The 28,000-nt window shown below is 39.1% G+C and overlaps 2 protein-coding genes across 2 annotated transcripts; one reads left to right on the forward strand and one right to left on the reverse strand.

The window, feature by feature from the left end:
* Window positions 1–95: 95 nt before the first annotated feature.
* On the forward strand, window positions 96–21,008 carry KPNA5 (karyopherin subunit alpha 5). Its single transcript, XM_048297331.1, has 14 exons — window positions 96–221; window positions 2,262–2,395; window positions 5,215–5,316; window positions 5,399–5,498; window positions 6,273–6,367; window positions 7,178–7,309; window positions 7,576–7,664; window positions 8,828–8,927; window positions 10,532–10,695; window positions 11,753–11,831; window positions 12,829–12,954; window positions 13,801–13,928; window positions 15,577–15,755; window positions 17,345–21,008. The coding sequence occupies exons 1-14, from the start codon at window positions 206–208 to the stop codon at window positions 17,530–17,532; spliced, it is 1,632 nt and encodes a 543-aa protein (XP_048153288.1). The 5' UTR covers window positions 96–205; the 3' UTR covers window positions 17,533–21,008.
* Window positions 20,995–25,604, reverse strand: FAM162B (family with sequence similarity 162 member B). Its single transcript, XM_048297336.1, has 4 exons — window positions 25,397–25,604; window positions 24,851–24,962; window positions 21,796–21,904; window positions 20,995–21,581 (listed from the first exon to the last, which is right to left on the reverse strand). Exons 1-4 carry the CDS (start codon window positions 25,512–25,514, stop codon window positions 21,465–21,467), a joined length of 456 nt encoding a protein of 151 aa, XP_048153293.1. The 5' UTR covers window positions 25,515–25,604; the 3' UTR covers window positions 20,995–21,464.
* Window positions 25,605–28,000: the final 2,396 nt, after the last annotated feature.

The raw sequence follows: 28,000 nt of genomic DNA on the forward strand, positions 1-28,000 counted from the left end.
CGCGCGCACTTCCCGCTGGGAAGCGCCGTTCCCCGGGCCGCGGCGGGTGCGTGCCGCGCAGAGCCTGCTGGGAACGGCGGGCCCCGCCCCCCGGCCAGTGCGGCGCGCGGCGGGGCGGCGTCCGCCATCTTGCATCGGTGTCTGCCGCCAGTGCGGAGCGCTTCGGAGCGGGGATCTCGGGCTTGGACGGCGCCGGGCGCCGGGCATGTCCGCCGCGATGGGTAAGGAGGGAAAAGCGATGAGAGCCGGCGGGTTGGGGCAGCAGAGGCTGCACCGCTTGTGGGGCGGGGTGCCCGGTGCAGTCGGGCTCCCCGGCGCAGGCCGGTCTGCCCCTGGCTCCGGCGGGGCATTGCCCGCACGGCAGCTCGGTGGGGGCTGGGGCGGAGTGTTCGCTTCCTCCGGCAAGAGGGCTCTGCCCTCCTCCGCCTTCCCTGCCCTGCTGCTGATGGAGGGAGCTTTCCACCGCTTCTGCTGGGGACGTATGTGAAGAGCGTCGCTCCTCGCTGTGTGTAGCCGGGCAAGGTGGGTGGGTGGCTGTCCGGCCTCTCGGGCTGAGAGGTCAGTCAGTCCTGGCGGTCTCGGACTGGTCAGTCCTTGCGGGCTGGGCCGGTGCGAAGCCTGTGGGCATTGTCCGGCCGGGCGGGGAGGGGGCGGAGGTACCGCGAGGCGCCGTGTTTAGGGAACCTCGTGTAGACAAGGAGGAAAAAAAAAACAAACTAGTGTAATAGGTCTTAGACTATGCACAACAAGTGGGCGCAGTGCAGGATATGATGGGTGGAGGGCTTTGATGTTAAAACGGGTGTAGTTTTGTAGGACAGAAGGGCAGGCTTGCTTGGATCTAGATGCAGAAGGTGTGAAACCAGGGACTTCCAGTCTTCTTGCCCTTACGGTGTCTATATCAAAAGCCTTGCGGAGGGAATGAAGCTATAAATTTCTAAGCTTTTCTTTTTAAAAACAGTTTTAGACCTTCCTTCCAGGTGACCTTCTGTAACTCTTCACAGAGCTGGTGGCTGGGTTACTTTAAATGTGCATTTCTCTTGTTCATTTCTTGGCCTGACAGTTTCATTGGCACAACTAAATTAGCAAGGCATGAACGATTAAGAAAGGGATGGTGTTCTAGGACTAGGTAAGCCAGTAGCATTGTTGGGAAAATAAAGTTACATGACTGTTGTTATAAATTTGCCTTAGACAGTGGCACACTTAGCGTTGTTATGCAGAGATGTCAGTAGTTTACTCAGGTTCTTGTGAAGCAGGCTGCTGAGTCCTTGGGGAGTCATCTTGATGCTTAGTGGTCCTTGGTACTGCTGATTAAAAAAAAAAAACCAACAAAACAAACAAAAACCCCAGATCTACAGCTCCGGAGCTGTAGTTTACATGTTTTCTCGTTATAGAAGAATTCCAGACAAGTGCTAGTTTGTGTAGAGTTTTGAATCGTGTTTTTGACAGTTGTTTCTCAGATGAAGGCTTCAGTTCTAGCTTTAAAAAAAGGCACCACGCTATTAACAACCTTTTCCACTCAGCTTGATCATTCTGGTGACAGAATCATGAACTATCACTTTTATCTTCCCACAACTGAAATACCTGAAGTGACAGTCAGATTCTAAACTTGTAAGTCCATTAAAAGAACTGGTAGTTGGAGCGAGACAATAATTTTGTTAGTTTAAAATGAAAAAGAGTATGCCTGTCTGGGTGCTACTGACCCTTAAATTATTTTCCTGCACACAGTTTAGAAGGAAAAGCATAGCTCTTAGGTTCTGTTATGTTTGTGAGATAGTGAAAGTAAATAAACAATGCCATAAGGTATTAAATGAAGCAGTAATTACTGCAGGTTTTTGTGGTGATGTGGTGTGTCACTGTGACAGGTTTTCTTCTCGGGTTTGTCCTTATTTATAATACATTTAATGTCATCTTTATGAGAGGAGGAAGAAAATTTGTTTGCTTCCTGACAGAATCAAAATTTAACAATGTAATATCTTTGCTTTTTGTTTTTCAGTTTGCTTGTAAGATGCATGGTTTCTTTTTACAGTAGCTTATGTGCTTTAATGATGTATCTGATCCTTGAGATGAACTGTAGTTCAATCTGCAGTTTGGAAATGCCTATCTAGGCACAGGTTTTCTGTGATTTCTGCGTTAAAGATTTTTGTTGGTGAACTGGGTATTGCAAATAGATGCAGGAATATATAGCGGCTGCTGTAGATATTTTCATAATACAAGAGATGGCAGGTTTGGTCTTTTGGAGTAATTTTGTATTTTTTCAATAGACAACATGGCAAGCCCGGGTAAAGATAACTTCAGAATGAAAAGCTACAAGAATAATGCGCTTAATCCCCAAGAAATGCGCAGGAGAAGAGAGGAGGAAGGAATCCAGCTTCGGAAACAGAAAAGAGAGGAGCAGGTAAGCATCTTGGTGAGCTGTTCACTGCTCAGTGCTTGTGGAGCTATATTCAGGGGCCTGAAAGGACCTGAGCAGACTTACCTTCTGGAGTAGAGTCCAGGAGTGCCAGGTTGGATGTCTGTTTTCTTTGCAAGTGTGGGAAGCATCAGGCATGTCTCAATAGGATCATAAAAAAATGAACAGAAGCCCTTTTAAGTTACTAGGGCCTACAGAGGAGAGAGCCATGACTTTTAACTTTAATTCATAGTCTAAGTTTAAACATGTGAGACTAGACTGAAAGAACACTCACATTTCCAGTAAGAATTTGAAACCTTGCATTCTCTGCTAGAGCTGGGATCAGAGATTTTCTGTATGAAGGGAGAGGATTATTTTCATCTTTGATACCATGCTTCAAATTGCCCAAGAGCTTTTCTACACTAACTTAATAAAGTAGCTACCAGTTAGTGTCCCTGAACTATTACATAAACATTTGCAGTTGTTCTCATTGAATTTTTAGTGATCAGAATACATGGAATATTGTATAATTTGTTTGTCATAGTTCCAGTTGGCAAAATGTTTAGTAGTTTCTTGCCCGGAAGGTAAGGCATGTAGTTTGGTTTTGTGGTTGGTCTAAAGTGGATGAGTTTGTCTCCCACAACCTAGAGTGTCCCAGGCTCTGATCTACAGTCTGCTCTGAGGTGGGAACGCTTACCCTGCTACTGGGAAAGTGGTGCACGGAAAAAGAATTTCAATTATTTGGGCCAGAGGGGTAAGAGTCAGAAGTGGTATGGTACTGGAGCACTTATCTGTAAATGGGTAAGTGCATTGCAGTTCCTGCTGAAAGTTTTGTTTACATAATTTGTAGTAAATGCTCCCTAGATAAATTATGAAAATAATGGGTGTTTCCTCTCCCATGCTGGCTGTTGTAGCAATGTTACGCTCTGCTTGATCTTAATTTGTTGGACTGGTGTTTTTCAGCTCTTCCTGAACTGGGGAGGAGGAATTTATGCAGGGAGATGAGACTGCTTGTGCTCCAGAAGAAACTGTAACTGGTAGATAGACCAAACAAGTTTATTCTTTTCAACCAAGAGCTTCTGGGTCCTTGTTGAGTGCTAGAAAGAATGGCTGGTCTTCCAAAAGTGGAATGTTATTTCTTCTTCTTTTGTGGATTTAAATGGAATTAAGCCTCATCTGCATTCAGGATTCTGTAGGTTTTTTGTGTCCAGAATTATGCCCAATCCATAAGAACAAGGGAGAGAATGCCTTGGTTTAGGTTCCTGTTGAAATAGAGCTGGATGTAAACATGGAGTTGTTCTGCCGTTTTGGACATGTACAACAGCAGAAACGTAGGTCTGTAGAGATCTAGAGGGGCAAAATAGCCAGGATTTAGTAGGTGGTTTCATTATTATGCTTACAGCTGAAATCTTAGTCAATGGACCAAGAGTCTATAATTTCTTTCCAAAGGTACAAATGTAATATTCTTAGAATTGTTGGTTACAGTAGTTGTAAGTGTAGAACTGGAATAAAGATAAAAATTTAGATTTGGTTTCTGAGGTGGCTGGTGTGGGGTCTGTAGCTCAGACCCAGGAAGCTGTGACCAGTCCAGAGAGATGGTCCTGTGAGGAACCGTCTTCCCGGGGCCCGGTGTCTTCCCTCAGCCATAGCCAGAGTGCCTGTGCAGAGAGGCTGTCAGCTCTTTAGTGCTTCTCAGCTCGTGATTTCAGCTCTTGCTCTGCGGGGCAATCTCCAGGCCAGACCAGGAGGAGAGAGACGAGGAGACTCGTATAGCAGTTCCGCATGGGGCAGCTTTATTAGTCTGCACCCCGCGAAGGGGAGGCCAAGGACGAGCTCTCTCTGCTCTCACAGAGGCAGAGGGCTAGATCTTATAGGGATACAGGGAGTGGGTGTCAGAGGGTAAAGGCCACTGGGTTACAAAGGATCTGCATAGGGTCTCCAAGAGGATTCTGGGTCTGTCTTCTTCTTACCATAACTGAAAAGTGGTTGCCTTTCCAGGGGAGTTCTGCTGGGAGGTTAGGCACTCTCCTTATCTCAGCAGGCCTCCCTCCAGGGCAGAGGCTGGGCATACCCCACAGGTTTCTAGAAGGAAACAGGGCAATGTGAATGTTTTGCTTGTATGCCAGAAAATGAAGAGGCACTCATTGAACATAGTTTATTAAATACTACAGTGCTGGTATGTATTCTGAGCATAGGCAGTGTGTGCAGCCAATTGTAAAGCAATTTTTGGACATAGAGAATGTTTAATATTACATAGTTTGAAAGTTCACCTTGAAGCTACACAATTTCTGTCTCTTCTATATGAAAATTATGTTTCTGGTTTAATCTTTTTTCAGCTGGGTATAAAATACAGGTGCTGCTTAGTAGTCTTCTGTAGAAGGGAGGAATGCAATGTGCTGAAGCACAAACACTGCCTATGTGTTGGTGACTTTAGCCTATAAACTAAGAAAGGGGAAAGTAACTTGTAGAATACCATTCCTTGCTTAAAATGAATGCTAATTATAAGGGATAAAAGACTAAAAGCAAAAAGATCTGTAGCTTCTTTTTCATGTGGAAGAAATTATGGATCTTTATAACTAGTAAGAATTTAGTTATAAATGTCTATCTGAAGTGTTGCTTTACAGTTTATCAATATACATGATAGTGTTGTTCTCCTTTATGTTTTCTAAACTTTTGTGTAGAATTCACCTTGCATGGGTGAATAGGAAGGTGAGTAGTTAAAGTTCTTTGACTGGTATTGGTGAAAGCATTTCTTCAAGTGTATGCCATCAGTACCCATGCTTTGGTAAATTCTAACGTCTCCCAAACATTTCCCCTTTGTTCAGCTGTTTAAACGCCGAAATGTTTCTCTTCCGGGAAATGAAGAATCTATGGTAGAAAGCCCAATTCAGGATCCTGACGTCAGCTCTACTGTACCTATTCCAGAGGTAAGTACTTTAGAGTGTGTTTAGAATGTTACCTATTAGTGTGCATAGTACTACACATAAGAAATCCTCCTTTCATTTTTAGGAAGAAGTTATTACGGTAGATATGGTACAGATGATTTTTTCGGATGATCCTGATCAACAACTCACAGCAACTCAGAAATTCAGAAAATTGCTCTCTAAAGGTAGGTAAACATTGCCTGGTTTTTCTATTTGCTTCCTTCTATGTTATTATGAATTATACTTAGAGTCAGTTAACCTTTAGTTACGTTTTATTTTAAAATAGAGCTTGCAGAAACTTGTAGTTCTGTTTATAAAGAAACTGTGCCAAATCCCTTCTGAACTAATGGCTAAATACAGAAATCTTCATTATTTCAATGTTAAGCCTTTCAGACAAAGTAAAAAACAAGGATGTTTTGATTGAGGTGTCCAGGGCAGTAACTAACTGCACGTTAACATACTTAGAGTAATTATTGCAGTGATTCAGCTTCTCATTCCCATTCTGTTCTCAAGTGGAAAAAATTACATGGCTGGCAAAGAAGAGTTGTAACTTGTTTCTGTTGGAGCTGTAGAACATCCAATCTTAAGTTGGTGCTGGTATGTGTATAGCATGATAGGTAAAGGTGTGCTTGGTCTTTTTAAAATAATATCCAGTCATAACTGCTCTTCCACCAACCTGAGTTATTGTTTGAAGGAACAGTGTTTTGTGATGTGCTACTAAGGTGCCAATGGATACTAGTATGTGTTACTGTTGTTATATGTAATAGGGTATTTACTAAATTGTATCTCGTCATAAAGATCCTGCAGTCTTCTCAAGTGAAAAGTTTGTAACGCCTTCTTTTGGAAATGATTGAATGAAATTATGATAAGACCTACAAATCATATTCATGGTTTTTGTCATACTGAAAAAGTAATTTATTTGGTCTTTTTACACGGATATGTTTGTTTTTATTCCCTAGAGCCTAATCCACCTATAGATGAAGTCATTCAAAAACCAGGAGTAGTACAGAGATTTGTGAAATTTCTAGAGAGGAGTGAAAATTACACTCTGCAAGTGAGTTTGGCTGGTACTGATTGGGGGTTTGGAATGGGATTAGAAACCTTCCAAAAGAGCTTTGGAAGGCACATGTTGTTTTGTTTGGTGGGGGTTTTTAGTAACCAAATATAATTATTTGTCACCACTGAAGCCATATGTTTTCATTATTGCTGCTAAAAATGTGGCTTAGCTTTGTGAATTTCATAGTAGTCTTTAGGGTCATGTATTCATCTGGACAAAAACTTGGGTGTTGAAAGCAGAAGGTGTTCCAAGAGGATGAACAGAGTGGTATATTAAGATCATCAGCAATGATGTGTGAGCAGAATCTGTGTCGTTAATGTTGAATATATTGTAGTACTTTTCAGCTGAAATCTTAGGAAAAAAAATTGTGGGAAACTGAAAGGCTTGTTTGAAACCCTTTTAGAAAATTTTTGAGAAATATCTAATTAATGATAGGAGTAACTAGTTCTGTCTGCTCCCCCATGGGAATAGCAGTTAGTCCTTGTGGACATTTGTACTAGAAGAATTAACTTAATATTGGGTAAACAAAGGGTATTTGTACTAGTTAATAGTGATTTGAAATCTTTCTTAGTCCTGTAAGCCAAAACCTAAAAATAATGTAGTTACTGAACGTTCTTACTAAATAGAGATTTTGTCAACACGAGGTATTTTATTATATAGAGTACTACAGTAGTAATTGCATTTCAGTGGAAAGGAAAAAAAGTTGGAAAATTAACCTCTGAAACTCTTATGTCAAACTTCATGTCACGATTTTAAGTTTTACTGCTGAGTTGTTTAACATGGTTTTGTCTTTGTGTTCCTCAACAGTTTGAAGCAGCTTGGGCTTTGACAAACATAGCGTCTGGAACTTTCTTACACACCAAAGTTGTAATTGAAACTGGAGCTGTTCCCATTTTTATTAAGTTGCTTAGTTCAGAACATGAAGATGTACAGGAGCAGGTAACTATCTTCTTGAGGGGCTTTATAACTACTTAAAATTCGGTAATGAATGTCTTTTTTGGGGGCTGTTTAGAGAGGCTTTGAGCCCTGTTTGCCTACTAGCTAGTTGATCTGCCTTCAGGAAGATAAAAATTTACTGTCACGGTATTTTTTCCATCATGGATTTCTTTTTCTATTCTGTAACATTTGCTGTAAAAAATATAGATTATCTGTGAAAGTTGATTTGCAAGCATGTATAAATTCACTTGGATGATTTTCTTTTTAAGGCAGTGTGGGCTCTTGGGAACATTGCTGGTGATAATGCAGAATGCAGAGACTTTGTTTTGAACTGTGGAATATTGCCACCTCTCTTGGAGTAAGTATAGTAAACTAATACTATAATATATTGCACATGTATAGATAAATGAAAACTTCAACTTAGAATTTACTTGAGAAGAATATAAGTTTTTTTCTAAATTGAGAATCATAATGATATAATAAGAAGCAATTTAATATTTTGGATTACACGAGCTTCATGCATATCTTTAATTAATTAGTCCATGATGGAAGCTTTTCGATGTTTGCAAAAGGAGAGAAGTGTTATTTCACAGGTATGAGATTTCTGTATTGTGCAAATTCTGTGTTGCCAGATTTCTGAATGTATAGGGTAGGAGAAATGGTTTAATTCCCACTTTTATTTATATGATTCCATCTGCCTGCACAACAGGCTGTTTTTTCCACCTTTGTCCAGTAGCTCCAAGCTCTAGTCTTCTGTTTATCCATTTGCTTGTTGACATGAGTTGACAGAGTAGTTGTCACATGAGCTGTGTTCCACTAGAAGATTTCACTAGGAATATCATTCCAGCATTTACTATGTGCTTCCCATAGTATCTTCACCACAGGGAAAAATCTGTGCAACACAAATGTTGTTCAGTTTATTACCTCTTGAAGTAATAAAATGACTTAAAACATTTGTAAAATAGCTTAGAATAGCAGATTATCTTCACCGAGGGTTTAAAGAATTAACATTTTAGACATTTTGGTATGTATCTGAAAGTGAACCTGATTTTTCAGGTGTTGAATCTTTTATGTTCTGTTTGGCAAAAGCAGAAGGAATGCATTAATTTTTTTGTAAGGACTTCAAAGTTTTAACTTTTTTATGGAACTATTTTTATTATTATTAGTTGCATTCTCTGAATGAAAACATCAAAGTTCATTCAAAGGAGGGTTGCATCTCCTAGCCCCTTCTAAAGATGATCAGAAAAGTTTAGTTGAATGATTTTTCAAATAAGCAATTGCTTACTTTTATGCATGTACATTATTTGGGAATGAGACATCCATGCAAAATAATCTGCTTAGATTCAGTTGATTTTAAGAAAATAGTTGCAGCATATAAGCTATGAAGAGAAATAAATTTAAACTAGTGACCAATAATAGAATTTCTCTTCTTGATTTGATGTTCTGTTGGTAACAACAGACATAAAGTTACTTAATTTTAATAAGAAATTACTTTCTTTTTGTTATTGTTGTCTCTCACAGATTGTTAACAAATTCGAATCGTCTTACAACAACTAGAAATGCAGTTTGGGCTCTCTCCAATCTTTGTAGAGGAAAGAACCCACCTCCAGACTTCAGTAAGGTATAGTAAAGTAGTAATTTTGAGAAATCAGAAAGCTAAAGCATACTTAACGTTTGTAATATTTTATAACAAACAGATTCTTTGAATCTGGATATAGACATAGATTTTATGTTTTTAATGTCATCACACAGTCTTGCCCATCTGTTGTATCTGTGAATCATCTACTTTGGCACCTATCAGCAGTAAAATCACATCACTTAAAAACTTGAGACTGTAGTCTGATGCAAATAGTCATACACTGGTGTGAAGTGATGGACAAATTATACATTCAGCACTAAACTATGTGGGGCTGTGTTTTCTCCAGAACTGTAGTAGAGAATGTGAGTTATAGTTGAAGCTTCCTCAAATTTTTTTTTGTTCTATTATTGTGAGTGCATGCTGCATGAATAAAATTCTGAGTTTCCTGCTCTGTCAGATGCAGTTAGATCAGACTATGATGACAGAGAAAGCCTATATGCTCTCCCCTTTTTTTTTCTTCTTCTCTCTAGTATGTGGCTATAAAGACTAGAGACTAGTAGGAGTTTTAGCTTCTTGTTTTCAGTATGAAATTAATTTCTGGTACGGTCAATGACTTTAAGAGCGCTGGACATTGGATATTCTGGTAGAAGAGACTGAGGTTAAACGACTAAAGTTTAACTAAAGTTAAACTAACTAAAGTTAGTCTGGAGAGAGTTTACTGCATGAGTTAGTAATTACTGTTACTGCTACTTATTGAAGAAATATTAACAAAAAGGGGGGATTTCTGATGTCAGTTAATTGATCACCTCACAATGACTCTGCCTAAGCTATATCCTTTACTAGTGTTTTGTTCTGGTAGTGAAAAAACAAGATTTGTTGCTGCTTGAATACAAAACCTCACAGGAAAAGGATGCCCTATAGGCAGCTGCTAATAAGAATAGGTCCTCTGCTTTTTGCCCTTTGCAACAGCAGCAGTTGGACACATAACAGAGGCTGAATTTGCATAACCCATGTAAGGTAAAGAAATAAGTTCTACAAAGAATATGACATTCCCAGGCTATACAGCAGAAACCTGTCAGGTTCCAAATTGTGTCAAGTTGGTCTAGTTCATTTGGCTCTGTGTGGAAGTTACGGAGATTAAGGCCAGAGGGTACAGCAGCAGTGAGACCTGAAATGAGACTTTGCTTGTTTCACCGGTTCAGTGAATGTTGGGTGCTCTGTGAGTTACTCTGAGTTGGTTATTACAAATAACTGCCAGTACTCCTACAAAGCCAGCAATAAAAAATCCCCTTTAATACTTAGAGATTCTGTTCCCTGAATGATTAAGAAAAGCATCAGTAATTCCTGATCATCTGGTTACCTGTAAAAGCAGATGTTTTTTATTTAAGCTGAACAATTACCTACTTAATAGAGTATCTCTCAATAAATATGCTGTGAATCAGAATTTATCCAATTTGCTGGTTTGAATTGGATATCTGGTTTAATCAGAAAGTTTTCCACCTGGGTCCTCATTCATTAATGACCTTGTGTACTTGAGCAGTAAATAGTTTTGCACATTTAAGCCATTGCAGAGTATTCTCTGAAACTTGGAAAGTACACCTAATTTTAGAACACCTAATTTTATGCAATATTTTTCTTTAACCTAGGTTGCTCCTTGCTTAAATGTTTTATCAAGACTGTTGTTTAGCAGTGACCCGGATGTATTAGCAGATGCTTGCTGGGCCCTCTCTTACCTTTCAGATGGTCCCAATGATAAAATTCAAGCTGTTATTGATTCTGGAGTGTGTCGAAGATTGGTAGAGCTGCTTATGTAAGTCTTCTTTTCACCAAATAAGTGTCTTATAGTACTGTTAATGTTAAAATTGAGCTGTGTTTTCTCATGTGAAGTCTTAATTTATTTTTGTGAAAACTGATGAACGTGAATTCAGTCTGAAATCTTTTAAGCTGCTTGCTAGGTTGCTCAGCTCCTGGAATTATTCCTGACATTGACAGTGAAAAAAGTTTTCTCCAAAGTATTCCTTTTTATTCTTTAAAATTTAATGCAGGATTTCATATACATAAAGGAACAGAAGGGCGAAGACCAATCTTGAATTGTAAATTAATTTTTTTTTTTTTTAATTTCACTGTTGTACTTTCCTTTGTAGGACATATAATTGCTATACAGGCAGTTCTTGGACTCAGCGAAGTGCAGAGGCAGGCTAGAGCCACTTTTGAACTGTTGCAATATATTTGGGTTATGGCTCATTATTTTCCTGGAAAGGGAGACTAAATGCCTGTGTTCACATGGAACTGCAGAGTAGGTCAGGGACAGTAGTTCCCAGCATGGACAGCTTTGCATGCTTCCCTGTGAAAAGCTCATTTTTATAGCTGTCAGGAGAGGGTAAGATTGCTTTCTTTTCCATAGAAGCTCTAGGACAACTGAGTAATTTCCTTCCCCGGCACATCAGGCAGCTTAATATGGATTTCATGCGCTGGCTTCTAGGATTACAGACTCAAAAAAGGGGGAATTTTACTTACTAAAACTACTAAGCTTTAGTATACACCTCATAACACCCCCTCTGTTTTTGTGACTGTTGAATGACACACATTCTAGTATCATATTTAATAATACTTGAGCTGGGCGAAATGGATCTGCTGGACAGATTGCTCTAAGTTGTGTTTTCCCATAGAGGTGCTCAGTCTTTGAATCAGCAATTCTGTTGTAGGGTTGCAGTAGTCAAATTTGGCTAAACAGGGGGAGAGTGCAGTAAGTAATACAGTGTTTTTGGTAACTAAATATTTAGCACTGGAAGTAAACCGTTTGCTGAAAATGCAAAATTAATCTTTTAACACTTGGTAATATCAAGCAATATAATATTTGTCTCCAGGCATAATGATTACAAGGTGGTATCCCCTGCATTAAGAGCAGTTGGAAATATTGTTACTGGGGATGATGTCCAAACACAGGTAAGACTAGTTGATTTAAGAAAATTATTTGGCAAGACAGAATTTTGTAAAAACTTTGACAAAATACATGGCCAGTACAGGTATCTGTGTACATTGCTGAAAGAGGCTTTCTAGAAATCTCTGTTGTTGATTTGATAGTTTAGGCTTCTATTTTAAGCATTAAGTTAATGCAAGAATGAACTTTTGGTTTTTTACAGCATTGTGTGTAGTGGATTGCTTCGTTTCTGTATGGTACTTTGACTGTTGCTTGTCTTTTTTGTTTGGTTTTTTTTTCCCCCTCCTTACAGGGGAAAAAAATTCAATTATTTATTATGGTTCCCCTTTTTTCAGTCTTAAAGGCAGTCAAGGTTCTCACTTCTAAGCTCAACTTATACTTGATTTTACTGTGAATTTGTATGTGATAGTCTTACTGATGTAATTTATTCTAAAGATCTATTTTATTAATTTTAGGCAATGGAATTGATTTTGAAGCAATGCAGGAAACAGCAGGACAGGTCCTACTTTAAAAAGAATTCTGTCTAAAAGGCTGACAGCAGTAGTGTAAAGAGAACATAAGGAAAAATGTTAATTGCATAATTTATGAGCTCTAGAAGAGAGGATTTTGCTAAGGAAGTAAATGGAAAACCTTTTCTCTTAAAAAGTTAACAAATAACTGTACAAATTAGATGTCCACTTGTCAGTTATTTTGACTTACTCATATTTTAGCCTTAAGCAGCCTTACTTAGTTCCGCTGTTTTCAGTCTTTTGGTCTGAACTTAATTGAAGGCAGATTCTTTCAAATTGCTGGATTGTCTGGTCACACACTACAGCATTGGACACTTTAATTTTGCAGGATATGACATTTTGTATAATATAAATGTGTTGCAAAATCTTTTGAAGTCCTCTGTAAAATGCTTCTGTATTTTTTTATATATATGTATATTGCACAAGGATGTATATATATATATATATATATATATATAGTACAACCCAGTTTTCAATTTTTAAATTATTTTAGGTGATTCTAAACTGCTCTGCATTACCGTGTCTCTTGCACTTGCTTAGTAGTCCCAAGGAATCTATCAGAAAAGAAGCATGCTGGACTGTTTCTAATATAACTGCAGGAAACAGAGCTCAAATTCAGGTAAAGCCTGGGAATTTGTTACTTGGTTGATTTTGTTTTCATTTTGCTACTTCACTTGATTTTCCTTCACAAGGAGATGTAAACAGATACTGTATTGACACTGTATTATTTGTTTTAGTCCTGACTGTCTATAATTTTATTTAACCTAAATGTATTCTTCTAAACTTTGAGATACTATTTTGAATAGAAATAGCTGTCACAATTTGTACTACAAATTTGTCCAGTGAAAAGTGAACCAGTTTGAAAATGCTGAACATTCGCTTGGATAAAAAACCGGCATGATGTCATCAACCCTGAGTTGTATTCTTCTGGAAATTACTGCATCCTGACTATTGTTCCAGGTGTCTGGAGCTACCTGAAAAAAGGTTCTGATCCATAAAAATGAGAATTCTGAATCAGAATACATACTCCAAAATGATTTTTTTCCCCCTTCTACTTCAATCAGAGATGAAAATGTTACTTCCTGATGTGATTTAAAACATGTCATAGTCTCTAATTACAGACATAGTCTCTTGATGGAGACTTCAGACCTCAACAAAATGGCTTGATCTTCAGTTCAAACACTCCTGATGTGTTGTATGATTTTTAAATGGGCCAATCCAGTAAGCTGTGCTCTGCCCACAAGAAACAGAGAAGTAAAAACCCCCAGGTATTCTGGTGGCTGCTACACTGCAATGTTGGAATAGTTCTGAATTTTAGTTTAGCATTTCTAGTTTGTATGGCACCATCTAAACAAAATATTCTTTGCTTTGATATCAGCAGGCATCACTAATTCTTGTGGTTAAGGCTACTAGTGCTCTGAAATCTTTATTAATTGTTGTAAAATGTTACAATTTCATCTCTTAGGCTGTTATAGATGCAAATATTTTTCCAATATTGATTGAAATTCTTCAAAAAGCTGAATTTCGCACCAGAAAAGAGGCAGCATGGGCCATCACTAATGCAACATCAGGAGGAACCCCTGAACAGATTAGGTAAGCTTGTGTATGTTACTATTTTCTCTGCCTAAGGATCTTACATAGGGCATTTGGATTTCTGCATTTGAATCTTGACAGTCATAGCAACAAAATCCTAAACATAGCCTCAATTCCTTGAAACTCTGTACAGAGACTAGATGTAGAAATTCAGAAAAATCTTAATAAATTAATCAATACTGCTTTGTTTCAGTGGTGTTGCACCTAAAGCTGTCACAAGCTTATCTTCCAGAGCTGATATTACATAGTCAAATACAATTGGAACAGTTGATGAACAGTAGTTTCAGTGTTTGAAAATGGAAAACTTTGGGGGGGGGTTGTTTAGATAACTTGTGCAGTGTAGTTGTATATTTGTGGACAGACTTCAGGGACTTTAGTGGTTTCTTCATGTATTTTAAACTCACTATAAGTATTATTTTAAAGCAGATATCTCAACTCCTTGCTCAGAACTGAGTTTGATTAAACTTTTACTGTCAGTAGCTATTTATATGCTGCAAAGATAGGACTTCCTGAATTTCTAGAATAAAATACTCTTTGGTTTCTCTGAATACTGTCAGAGTAATGATCACTTTGAATCAGTAGCTGATAATTTGATTTATAAATTACTGTATTATTTGGAAGCCAGAACTGAAAGATATGTGATAACTTTCCCAGCAAATTTGGGAGATCTGTTGCAAGTACATTCTTATTTATAATGTAACTAATCCTGGTTTTCTTACAACTACTAAGTTATCAGAGAGATAACAGGGATAACAGAGGAAAGTGTCTTGGTTTTTAAAATTTAAATTCTATTTTAATTGCTTATATAATGTAACATTTTAAAATCTAGAATTTTAAAAGAAAATTTTAATTCAGGATCTTCAAATAGTAGATGTGCATATTATACCACAACAATGGCTTCTCATCAAAAATAGTTATATTATTGGTGTCATGAAGTTTTAGTCCTCCTAATGTCCTCAAGGTATTACTGCCTAACTGCAGGGATAGTTTTAAACCACTGAATTAAACTATATTTAGGCAAACGTTGTTGTCTTCATTTTACTTACATACTAGAAGCAAGGACACAGGTTATAACTTGAAAAAGTTCATACACAATTTTTTTCAAAATTGGGAAAAGGAATGGGATACTCAGAATCCCAGTATTTTTGTCTTTGTATTTACAGTTACATCCTTCTCTTTATAGTAGGTGATGCTAATACTTAGCATGGACTGCTAGTGTGGATTGTGTTAGCACAGAGCAGTACCCAGTGTTCTTACAAGTATCTAATGTGCTTATTGATATTTTTACCACTAGAAAATTTCGACTGCCTGAGAAAATAACTTCCTGCTAAAATTTTTTTCTCTTATATTCAGTTAAACCCACCTGAAGATCGTAGGTGAAAGAAGTTAAAAAGACTACAGATTTCACACTCTAATTAGGAATATACATATTAACTTTTTTTATTAGGATAAGTTTAATATTTTTTTCATTTTGGGCTAAGTTTCTCTTTGTATTGTTGCATGTTTTAGAAATTTTTGTTGTTTCAGCCACTTTTTTTAGCAAAAATAAGTATCAGTAGCAGTAGACGGGTATGTCAGAATAAATGTGCTGGATTATCAGTTCTTTTCCCCTTCCTCTGTTTTTTTTTTTTTTTTTTATGTTATAAAGGTATTTGGTAGCACTAGGTTGTACCAAGCCTCTTTGTGACCTCCTGACTGTGATGGATTCAAAAATAGTCCAGGTGGCTTTAAATGGACTTGAAAATATTCTACGTCTTGGAGAGCAAGAGTCAAAGCAAAATGGAATCGGCATTAATCCTTATTGTGCCCTCATAGAGGAAGCGTATGGTAAGGAAACGCTTCTTGTAAAACTACCTGAACTTCCTTATTCTAGGCTGTAAAAACAAAACCATTGTGAGTCATTTTGAAATTTGCAGGTAAGTTTTAATACAAGAATTACTCCAAGCATAAGTAGACATAAAGTATCACAAGTAAGGTAACACGTAGGGAAAAGTGGTTAAATACAGAAAATGTCTGGGTGTTTGTCTGCGGTCAGTTTATGAAATGTCCCTCTAGAGAAACATTCTCAGAAGGGTTTAACACAGGTGTCCCAGTCTACTGGGACCATGCTTTGCATAAGTTTATCAGCCATTCCTAAATAAATTTTTAATACTTTATGTAATACATAGTCCTGTCTGGTACAGTTTCATTACCAACAGGGATGTAAGATCAGGGGTTTTTAAATTGATCCCAAAGTTGGATCACTTTTTAATATAGTAAATATCAGTAACAGCAAAATTAACTTCAGATCATAAAACTAAATAAGTTTTTACTTTTGCAAGTATTTTGTTTAGCTTTTTATAAAAGTTCTTGAATTAAACCACTATGTAAAAGCATACTATAAAAACTAATTTGTGGAATATCATGACTGGATGCTTTTGATTTGACAAAATTAGTGTTACAATTGGCTTATAATGAAACTGGCAATCTTTATGGAGAGTTGGCTTTTTTGTAGCTCTGACAAACCAAAATTGGCAGACATTTGTATTTCAGAAACTGCTAGTAACAGTTCTAATTGACCACATTATATCTGATTAGATGGTACTAACTTTCTGTAAAGCATTCTTTACATCTAAATTCCTTGTTACAGAGCTCAATTTCTTTAATCAAATGCATGCTTGAAGAACTGAGCAATTAAATGCATAAGAGAAATAAGTACTGAAGACCTTAATGGAATTTATTGTGTTGCAGATTTTTGGTCCATTCATAATTTTAAGTATTGACTCTCTAGGTTCTCTTTTTTCCTTTAGCATTAAGCATAGGGTGCTGAAGTTGTAGAATATAAGTTCAAGTAAGGAAAACAGCTGATTATATCACCCTTATTGCTTTGGCCTCTGCAGTCACCAGAACGGTTCATTTGAGCTCTTTCTAATCCAACTTAAGTGAAAACTACATTATCTTAAAAAGCTAAACAGGAGTTTTGTATCAACCTGGCTGACTGCCTAGCACTTAATTCAGCCAACAGAGCAGAGGTTATGTCTTCTACTTGCAAAATGGTAAGCTTTCCAAAAGGTAGTATCTTTAAATATTACAATTAAATTTGAAAAAAGATACCAGACTGTGCCCAGTGACAACTTCGTGAGTGAAGATAGAATTTAGAGTTGGGGAAGACTGAAGAGTAGAAGAAAAGAAATTGGGATATTAGTTTAATTGAAATGCTTCTAGCATAGTTTTAAAATGAGTTTGGACAGCAGAAAATGAAGACTAGAAATACATGGGTTAGGAAGTTAAGAACCAGTGATATGAAATTAATTGAGGTGACTTGGGATAGCATCTTTTTGTCTTAAGAAGTACTGCTATAATATAAGCTGTTGCCATTTGAATTCATCATTCATTTAAGCAACTAGATTTTTAAAAATGTTCTGTTTTTAATTTAGGACTTGATAAAATTGAATTTCTTCAGAGGCATGAAAACCAGGAGATCTACCAAAAGGCTTTTGAACTCATAGAACATTATTTTGGTGTTGAAGAAGAGGACTCTAGTATTGCACCTCAGGTGGATGAAAGTCAGCAGCAGTTTGTGTTTCAACAGCAGGAGGCTCCAATGGAGGGGTTCCAGCTCTAAACTACTGAAGTGAATATAAGCGTAAAATTTAAACACTTACACGGTTTGGGGTTTTTTTTTCTCAGAGGTCTTTTCTTTGTGGCCAAAGTTAGAGGAAAAGCTGAATATGTTTTGCAGAAATAGATGAAGAAGCAGCTCATGCACTTTTATATATTGTGTTAGAGACAACTGTTCTCTGTTTTGTATTTGTGTTCTTCATTATCTCTTATGTACAGAAAACAGCTGTGAGTAATCATGTCTAAAAGCATTAAATGTGATTTAACAAGAGTTTAGGTAAGACTTGGTAGGATTTTAGGTAGTAGTTCTGAATTTTTCATGTAGTCTCAAACTTCATATCAGCAATACAGTTACTGACAGTTGAATTTTTGGCAGTAGGCTTGACTTGCCCAGTCTCTATCAAATCTACCTCTTGTATTGAAGCAGAAACATTGCTTCAGAACTAAGGCATGAAATAAAGATGAGCTTGTAAGAAGCTGAATTGGAATGTGAAAAATATTTATTTAAATTGTGAAACTTTTATGCATTACTTACTTTACAACACACTGTTGGAATTTATTTATAAAATGTATTTAAAGACATAATAGATATACATATATAATGCTAATTACCTAATATGATATTGAATATATGAAAAAGTTCTTTCTTAATTATGTGGGAAGATGACTATTTCAGAGGTTTTCAAATTGGAATCAGCAGAGACCTTGCTGGTCATTTGATGTTGGCTCTGTAATGAAAGCTGCTAAATGGCATTACAAGTCAGCCACAACTGCAGTACTTTGCAGCGGAAGCAGCCACTGCAGTTACCACAAGAAGGCTGCAATTAGGAATGACAGAAGGGTGACGCACACAAATCACCAAGCTGATGTTTTACAGCTGTCTTCTGTCACGATGTGGTAACACCACTTTAGTTTGAGAAACGTTGCAATGTTTGCCTTTTAGTACAATAGCTTCTTAAAAGTTTAGACAGTAGGTATTTTTGATCAAGTATGCTACTGCCACTTGAATTGTTCCTTAGGTTAATGAATTCGGTTTGCTTTTGGTAAGACAATAGAAATACTGCAGTGAAGAATGAATAGTGAATCACTCCAGTTGAAGGAAAAGGTTGTTGTACTGTAAATAGCATTAAGTATGTGGACACCAAAACTAACTAGAAGTTATTGTCATCTAAATATTTAGGCTCTACAATATACAGTGTTTGCTGTTAAACACTAAAAGAAATAGAATTCTAATATTTACGTTAACAATTTTGAGTATGGAAAAATGTATGCTCTGCTTTGACTTGCATATAAGTAGTGTTTCTGGTGTATTAGTAGTATATCTCATTTGGAGAAATTAATACTTTGGGTTAACTCTGAAGTATTGCTATTTTTTATTACCTGTAATTAATGTATTAACATCAAACTCCTGGGTTAAGTGAAATCTGTGACATATGAGAGCATTTCATGCTTCATAAAAAGCTGCAATTTAAACTTCAAATCACTTACCCACGGCACTGTGCTTGTCACTAAAAAATATTTTAATGCACTGAAAAATACAGGTTAAAGGTGGTATCATTTACAGTACCATTTTATATTTAGAATTTTTTTTACATGCAAGTTAAGATTCTAAGATGTTTCACTTTGATGTTACAGCAATATATTCTATATTGTAATTGAATGTGGGACTTGAAGTGGATTTTCTAAAATTAATGGTCAGTTTTGACTAAGATGTAACTGGGAGGGAAGCAACCTCCCTTTGAAGTCTTTTTAGTGGAAGATAGAAGTGTAAGAAGTGTATATAGGAGTGCTGTTACTTTATGAACTCTGAACAATGAGATATTTTAGCAAATGACACTTTAAACCTAGATTTGTACAGCATACAACAGTTTTGAATAGTGTGATAATATTGAGTACAGCTGCCAAATTTTCATATAATGTTAGGTGATTGTACTTATGCCCTTTTTACTCTCATAGTTTTAGGTTTTCATACACCAACCTTCATTCTTTCCCATGGTCCCCCCACTCCCCATCTATCAAAGAACAGGGTAACAATCATGGAAATCTACCAAGATTACTAGCAAATGCTGAATTTCAGTGTTCTAGTGTAAGAAAATTATTCAGGTAACAGGGTATTCCTTTGTTTCTAACAACCTTGTTTTGATAACAACCAGCTGTGCCTGCTTTTTATTTGGAGAACCCTGTAAAACTACGTTTATAAGCCTCTCTTATTTAAACCAAATCTGAACTATGAAAATCTTAATTGAAAGACTTGAAAATGAAGAAAAGAGGGGACATTAAAGTATTACATTTGTTTTGAAAGAATGTCTTCAGTTGTGTGGATATATTATTCTATCTGTGTGGACGGTTAGTGACTGCACTTTACGCATTTAGACAAACTGTTTCATGCCTCTGATACGTTTGAATGGAACAGTTTGAAAGGGAACTAAAATTGATGGACTTGGGATAATGAAAATCCTTATTTAAACTCAACATTTGGTTTACCCTTAAGTTGTTAAAAATTGAAGATTCTTTAAAGGATATACATACAGGATGGCCTCTCCTATTTTATCACTGGGTTTATATCATACTTTGTTAAAAGCACATTAATTAACAAAATAAAACAAGAGATTATGACATAAGGTCAGCTCTGGTGTACTCATTTGCAAGTAGGGGCATGATTATGATGATGTTACCTAAACAGATGAAACCAGTATGGAGAGAAAAACAAAATAAAACTGTGATACTAATTTCTCTTTTGAGTTTGGCATTTTATATGCAATCTGAAATGTCCCATCAGTTACAAAGTCTGTTTAAAAATACAGGAGTTTGGGTTTAATTAAAAGGGTACCATTTGTTCTGCTTAAATGTGAATACTAACTAGCTAATCTATGCAACTATGCAGAGCATAAAATTTTTTTTATTAGTTCCCTACTCTTGTTACACTGAATCATATCTAATTCTTTTGTCATTGCACTTTTGTCTGAGGACTGGTTCAATACAGCTTTTTAATTTTCTAGTATTTGCTTTATACACTGTTGCTAGCAGCAATCAGAATATAGTAATAATGTTGGCACAGAAATGTTAGCTGTAGAACAAGTTTGCAACTGGAAACTATTTATTGTTGGGCCTGTCTTTAAAAAAATAGTAAAGATGCACTATTGTCTTTCTTCCGTGGTTAATTCTCAGTTGGTTTAAATTTATTAAATTGTACAACTGAGAATTTTTGTAATAGGTCTGCAAATTGATATGTGGACTTAATTGTGACCTCAAGATTTCACTGAAATCTGGAATGAGAAATTTCAGTTACTTCTGGCGCAATGTCTTCATATAATGTGTGGAAGCTAAATTACCTGTATTAACTTCAGACAGTAATAGTGCACCTTTAAATCCAGGCCAAAGGCCCTTTACTGTAACAGAACACATATAAGTAGTATGCAATATTATGGAATGTTAAATCTCCAAATACCATACAGAAACCAATAAAACCTATTTTACAGATGTTTATTGTATTTATGTAGTGATTCAATAAGTGTTGCTTCTTAAAACTAAAAAATGCAAGTGCCATTTTGAATACAGCATTGATGCTAATGGATTCAAACTGGCAGATTTGTGCACTGAAAAACTGCACTGTCACCAGACAGAAAATTTCTTGGGTTTAAATGTTTTGTGGTTATCTGATACCTGATATTCTTAGGAAACTACCTCATCTCCTTTAAAACTAAATGCTTTTAATCATATGCAAAACATTCTAAGTAATTTTAATTACATGCAACAAGTACCCTAAATATCTCCCTAATGAAAGAGACCCTCCCTTTTTTTTTGTGTTGCTGTAGCTGCCCATATTGGCTCCAGAGTGTGCATACTTCAGTTGTCCATTTAGGGGTGAAACTCACTAATTGCTCTCAGCAGCTGTTCATTTTGCTCTTCCGAGGACATTCAGCATTTCAGAGGAAGTTACTTTGTCTTCGTCTCCGCGGCCAGCGCAGCCTCCGCAGCCAGTGCAGCCTCCTTCCGCCACTTGGCCTTCTTTGCCAAGTTCAGGCTTGTTAAGGACTCGTGACGTGCAGCAGCCTGAGGAAGTAACAGCATAGGAGTAAGGATGCGCCTGGGGAAAGCTACCCAACCTTGGGAATGGGCAACAACCACTTATCTGCTGGGGGGGTGGCAGAGACTAGGTTAGCTAAAACTCAAGCAGTTGTAAGCTCCTGCTCTTGGTTTAGGTTTGTGTGCTTTTCACAGAAGCCCATCATTTTAAAGTGTGCTACTTTAAAAAGGTCGTACTCACCTTCTTAGCTGAAGCAATCACCGCAAAACAGGCAACAATTGAGAGACCAATCATGATGTAACAGGCTTTCACTCGAGCTTTGTTTCTTGCCTTGTCTAGCATCTCTGGCCTGCAATTAAAGTGGTTGAATTGAGTCACTACAAAACGGCAAAGTATCTCTTCAAAGCACTGCAGACATAACATCACAGTTTAAAAATAAATATAGAATTAGCTTCTGAAACAAGCATCTTCAGCTTGCTGTGGTTCGTTATGTATCAGCCATTTTCTGATGCTAATCCATTTCTCTTGGAAAAGCAACATTTAATGGATTTAGACTGTTTGGGGTTTTTTTTAAGCTGGAAAAAGAAAAATTGTTCAGGCAATAAATGTTTGCATTTCAGTGCTTGGGGTAAATAGACCAGAAATCATACTTTAAATGTAGTGAAAATTAAGGGGGGTTATCTATTTAAAACAGATGGAGATGTATACGTGGTGTCAGATGGATGAAGTAAAAGCAAGTTCCCTTTATTCAAAGTTAACTTTAGAAATCAGTTACTGCTATATCTAACCTGTTCAGGTGGTGTTCTGTAGGCTAAGGTCTTTACATCCTTGGATTCTTGATTAAAGCAGAGTTTGTACTGCTATGAGTTAGAGGTTTTAGTTCTTTATTAAAGCAGCAGCCCGACAGAAAGTGGGCAGCTGATATCAGCCACCTCACTATTTCAGGAACGCACAAATAAACAAGAACAATCTACAGGATTATTTTTGCTGGTCATCAAAGGCGAAAGTAGTGCAAACTGCCCTCTGTTTGGCAGTAGTTGGTGCAGAGGAGGCGTTTTACAGCCCGGCAATCTGCCTTGGTACAGCTCCCATTTCCACCCTCCTCTCTTCCGAGCTGGCGGCGTGGCCCTGAGAACCAGCAGTACAGGAAATCGTGCAAATTGTCCCAAAACGTTCAGCTAAGTCTTTTTCCAAGTCAGACATTATACTTGGGAGTACAGTTTTTAAGATGTTCATAATAGTATTGGCTGTGCACCATTTTCCTTTCATAATTCATCATGGGAATGCTTTATATATATATATAGATAAATATATATTTGTGAGATATAAGTACCTGTTTTATACGTATGTATAAACCCACAACTATACGTGTAAAAAGAATAGTTGCATAAGGAATTGATGTTGTGTTCTAAGTAAAGATGGTGTAATGCTCTCTTTCCTCCAAAGCACCTTTAGCTTTACTTTAGAGTAGCGTGGTGGGATGGGGCAGAGCTGGGGATTTTACGGTGCCCGTGAAAGCCTGCACCAAGGCTGAGGGCTGCAGTGCTTCTCTGTAAGGTTCAGTGTGGTGGAAGAGGACAGGTCCCATGAGTGGCAGTGCTGTGCCATCCCTTCCTTGCCAGCACACACTGGAGCACGTTGTGCACGCTGTGTTTCTTGAGCTGACTAACAATGCCTGCAGTTCTAAGGACCTGTTTCTGGTTTGTACAGTGATAAAAATCATCTTCAAAACAAACTGTACATCAGACTGGCACGTAGGATCATTAATCCAATAATCCATTTGTGGCAACAAAAGCAAAACCATAAATGTTATTAGTCTGATGTATTAGCCTAATTATATTTCACAGCACACTAATTGAAACTCCTCTGAGGCAGATTTTCACTTTCTCCCTGCTTTCTGCATCTGCTTTAAGGAAAACAGACCTCACAGCGTTCTTCTCTAATTGCATATTAGGGGCTTTGCTATTCAATCCTTAATCAAGACTCCAGGTAAACCTCTGCTGAAGTCAGCAACAGCTGAGGTTTTTTTAAAAAACAAACCACAACAACCTTGAATAAAGACTGTAGATTTGTTTCATAGTACAATCTTCAGTGGTTAGATTGTGTTCACAGGTAACACCACCTTGCAATTCTTTTTTTAACATGAATTAAAACAGTGCCACAGTTCAGCTTCAATATCTCACAATTAACTACTTCTAGTATATTACTATTTATGGTCTTAGAGTTCTAAAAATACTTTGCTCATCCAGAAAGCACGAAGTGGTGACACGCACTTGCCAGGCCAGAAAGGAGTGATTTTTGTGCATGTGTATGACTGGCAAATGCAATGTGTCTTTATAAACAACTCCCAACGACTTGAATAGCGTTTACAGCTTCTGAGACATCTGAACCTTCATCTAGAGGAAGATGGTGAAACTAAGCGCAAGAGAGGTTAGACTGTCCAGAAAGCCACTGTCCAGCTCAGCAAACTCCAGTGAAACTGTCAGGAACCAACAAAAACAGGCAGAGGATGTACCTGTTGCTTTACACAGCTCTGCACACTGCTTATTCTCAACGTGTCACCCAAGGCAGGGACATACTGTTATGATAAAAAGTAGTGTCCTGGAGAGATGTCTAACATGCTATCTAACATCGTAAGAAAAGGGAGCCTTAAGCATTAGAGGGGTTTCAGGTATTTAGTGACTGACTCCCTTAGGGGTTGCTAATTTTCAGCAAGTCAGAGAACTGTAAAATCCATGTGGTTTTGGAGGGAATGGACCTTCAAAGATCATCTAGACCAGTGCATCAGCAAGAATGGGAGACTGAGGCTATGTCAAGTACTCAGTTTTCCTTGATGAGGGATGCTCCTGTCATTACCTCCTTCCCTATTTTTCCTCAAATTCTATAATAAAAAATAATTTTTTGTATGTAATCATTCAGTGACAGCTCCCTTAGAATAGTTTATGCAAGCTATAAACAGAAAATATTGTTTACCAATAGCATCCTTCTCTGATTGCACGTTAGGAATAAGCAAAACAAACAAGCCAGTACATAAATGTAACCAAGGCTGTCTATTCAAATGGAGCCAGTTCTTAATCCCAGGCTCTAGGGACTCCAGCAAGGAACATTTTCTCATCTTAACCTCTAACCAGGACAGGAAATTCTCTTGCCCTCCAATTTTTTTCCAAGTCTCAGTGTTGTAAAACTGACTGTTTTAAACTCTGTGGAAAAGCTTTAATTTTTCCACAGGATCGGGATCACACCACTGCTTTCCCTTCAGCTCCATGTTACCCTTGGACAAGGCCAGCGCACTTACGGGATCCTCAGAGGAATCTCTTCTTCTGTCTTGAAACGTCCAGTCCAGAGGAGGATTTTTTTGTCAAACTTCGAAGGTTTGTAACTTGCAACCACCTTGTGAGCCTGCTCAGCTTAAAGAGTAGGAAAAAAACCCACTTTGTAAACCGTGCCCTACGAGAGAACTACAACTGGTAGTAACGGGTGGAAGGGAAAAACCCTGCCCATCCAGGTATTTGGAAGAGTAATTTAGGGATCAGACCTTCAGGTCTCGGCTACGCAGTCACCTCCGCGCAATCTCTGGAACATCCCCGCATGCAGCGAGTGTTCCTGCGGGTCTGGTTCGACCTCCCCGCCGCCCGCGGGTGTGGGTACCCAAGCCAGCAGGAGAAGCTCGGGACCACCCGAGCTGCGGTGCCACCGGCGGGCCTCCCCACCGGGCAGCCCAGCCCGGTTCCGCCCGGTCCCGAGCCGCCCGCTCGCGCATCTCCCCGTCAGCCCCGGGACGCTGCCGCGGGGCCGGTCCCGGCCGCTCCGCTTCCCCCCGCCGCGGCGGGCAGCCCCTTACCGCGGGTGGTGCCCGGGCTCCGGGCGGGATCCCCGCCGGCCGCGGCTCCCCGCGGTGCGGGCGGGCGGAGCGGCGTGGCGGACAGCAGCCGCCCCGGGCGGAGGCGCGTCGACAGCATGGCGAGGATGGCGAGGAGCGGCAGGACCGTCTGCTCCGGCCGGCCTCTCTGCCTCGGCCGGACCCTCTGCCGCAGCGGGAGCGGCCCCGGCCCCGGCCCCGGCCCGGGCCCGGCCCCGCCCCGCCCCACCCCACCCCACCCCATCCCATCCCGCCCGCGAACCCTTCCAGCCGCGCCCGGAGGAGAGGCGAGACGAGGCGGGACGGCTGCCGACACCCGGCGGGGATCGGTCCTCCGGAGGAGGCATCCTGCTCACCTACCGCGGTCACGGATTGCAACTCTAGTGTGGAAAGGTCAGCGTCCAAGACAAAACTCGGTTAAAGAAACAGACGCGGTAGTTCAGCTTCATGTTAGGACGTGCAGCTGCTGAAGTGAGTCCTGAGGAGGGCCACAAAAACGACCAGAGGCCAGGAGCACCTCTTCCGTGAAGACGAACAGAGAGCTGGGGTTGTTCAGCCTGAAGGAGAGAAGGTTCCAGGGAGACCTTACAGCACCTTCCAGTGCCTAAAGCGGGCCCACAAGAAAGATGGAGAAGGGCTTTTTACAAGGGCATGTAGTGATTCCTATACCCCTATTACAAGGAGTAATGGCTTTTAACTGAATCAGGGTGGGTTTAGATTAGGAAGAAATTCTTTCCTGTGAGGTTGGTGAGACACTGGCACAGATTGCTCAGAGAAGCTGTGGATGGCTGATCCCTGGAAGGCTGAATGGGGCTTTGAGCAACCTGGTCTAGTGGAAGGTGTTTCTGCCCATGGCAATTAGGTGATCTTTAAGGTCCCTTCCAACCCAAACCATTCTATGGATCTATGTAGAGTATAAGTTCTGTGACACAGACCTGCCCACATTTGTGTTTCTATCATTTTACTGCTTTCAGAAGGCTCAAACATATTGATTCTCATGGTACACTATCTACTTCAACTGAACAACTTTTTTTTTCCCTTTCAAATCCTGCATAGAGTAAGACTTTATTTAAAAAACAAAACTAAACAAAAAAATCCCCTAAAAAAATATTCAGAGAAGTCTGCACAGAGTAGACATTTACTAAGTAACAGCCTGTGTCAGCATGATGTTCGTGACATTGTAAGACTGTCTCAACAGAACTGTGTCTGATGCACCAAGTAGTGGAAGATTTTACATGCATCAGCCAAAGCCAGAATGGCTGCAGATGAACAGAGGAAGTCCTGCTCCCCAGGGATGGATCACTGTCTGCTGTCTGGCAACAGCTTAAGTCCTGTGCTCAGTGTGACAGCACTAAAGAGGGGTTTGGAATTGTTTGTAGCCAAAACCACTGGCTATCTTTTTCAGGAGCAGAGCATATAACAAAAGGGAAGAGATGCATCTCTTTGCACACACACACACACACACACACACACACACACACACACACACTCTCCTTAAGCACCTGTGCCCTCTTTCAGAATGTTGTCAAGGAGATGAAGACATATCAACAGAAATGACCTAGGGGATGATACTTTCCCTTTGCTCCAAGACAGTGGCATCATGTCAAGCAGGGCTCCTTGTCCCTGAAAACAGAGTCAGCACATCTGGGCTGGGCTCAACGTCATACATTATGAGCAGCATCCCAGACACTGCTGTTAGTTGCCACTCATGATGGTCACCCACACATTCAGAGTCGCTGTAGTTCCAATGGTCATCAGCAGAGCTGCTGGGAGGTAGCTTGGAGCTCACGTAGTTTCCAGCACTTGCCAAAGAACTGCTCTAAAGATTGTGGGCAGCTGGAAGGCATCTACACAGCCAGAGCTACTGAAATCTTGAGGGAATTATGCCCTGGAGGACTTCAAACACTTGGTGGCCTTCATAGTCTTCATTGTCTCTGAAGATACTGTACATTGTAGGATAGTATCTTCAGAATGCATCATTTAGCATTAATAGTAATGAATGACATAAGCCCTGACAAGGATAATAATGTTTACATCCAGAGCAGCCTCCTGCTGACCTCAACAAACAGCATTTTCACATTTGATTTCTCTGTGAACAGCGCTGTATTTTGAGACATTTGTTCTCTCTACTGCTCTCAGAGATGGAAAACATGCCTGTGGGATGTTAGTGTTTTGGGAAGTGGTTTCAGGATCTTTCCAAAGTAAGCAAGCAGAGTGTGCTCTGAGCCAGAAAAAAAGAGCTGGTCCCTTTGGCCTCACATAGCCTGACCTATGGGCCATGGCTCTAGGAGAACCAGGAAAAGACTTTGCAATGGCTCTGGAAGGTGATTCCTTTTCTGTGCTCTGGGGATGAAAATCTGTTTCAGGCTCATTTAATGTCCTCGTGTCTAGTAAGAGGAGTAGTTACATTGCTGGAATACTTACTGCACTGGGCAGGGGAATGTGCACAAATACTCCTTTAGCATAATGAACTCCTATTTTAAGGTTTTTCATATCCTTTGTATAGGGTAGCACAATCCCTTTGTGTTCTACTCACATATGATCACTTGCTTCTTGCAGACAAGGCATTGAAAAACATGTAATGCA

Source organism: Corvus hawaiiensis, chromosome 3, assembly GCF_020740725.1.
Source record: "Corvus hawaiiensis isolate bCorHaw1 chromosome 3, bCorHaw1.pri.cur, whole genome shotgun sequence".
Lineage (NCBI taxonomy): Eukaryota > Metazoa > Chordata > Aves > Passeriformes > Corvidae > Corvus > Corvus hawaiiensis.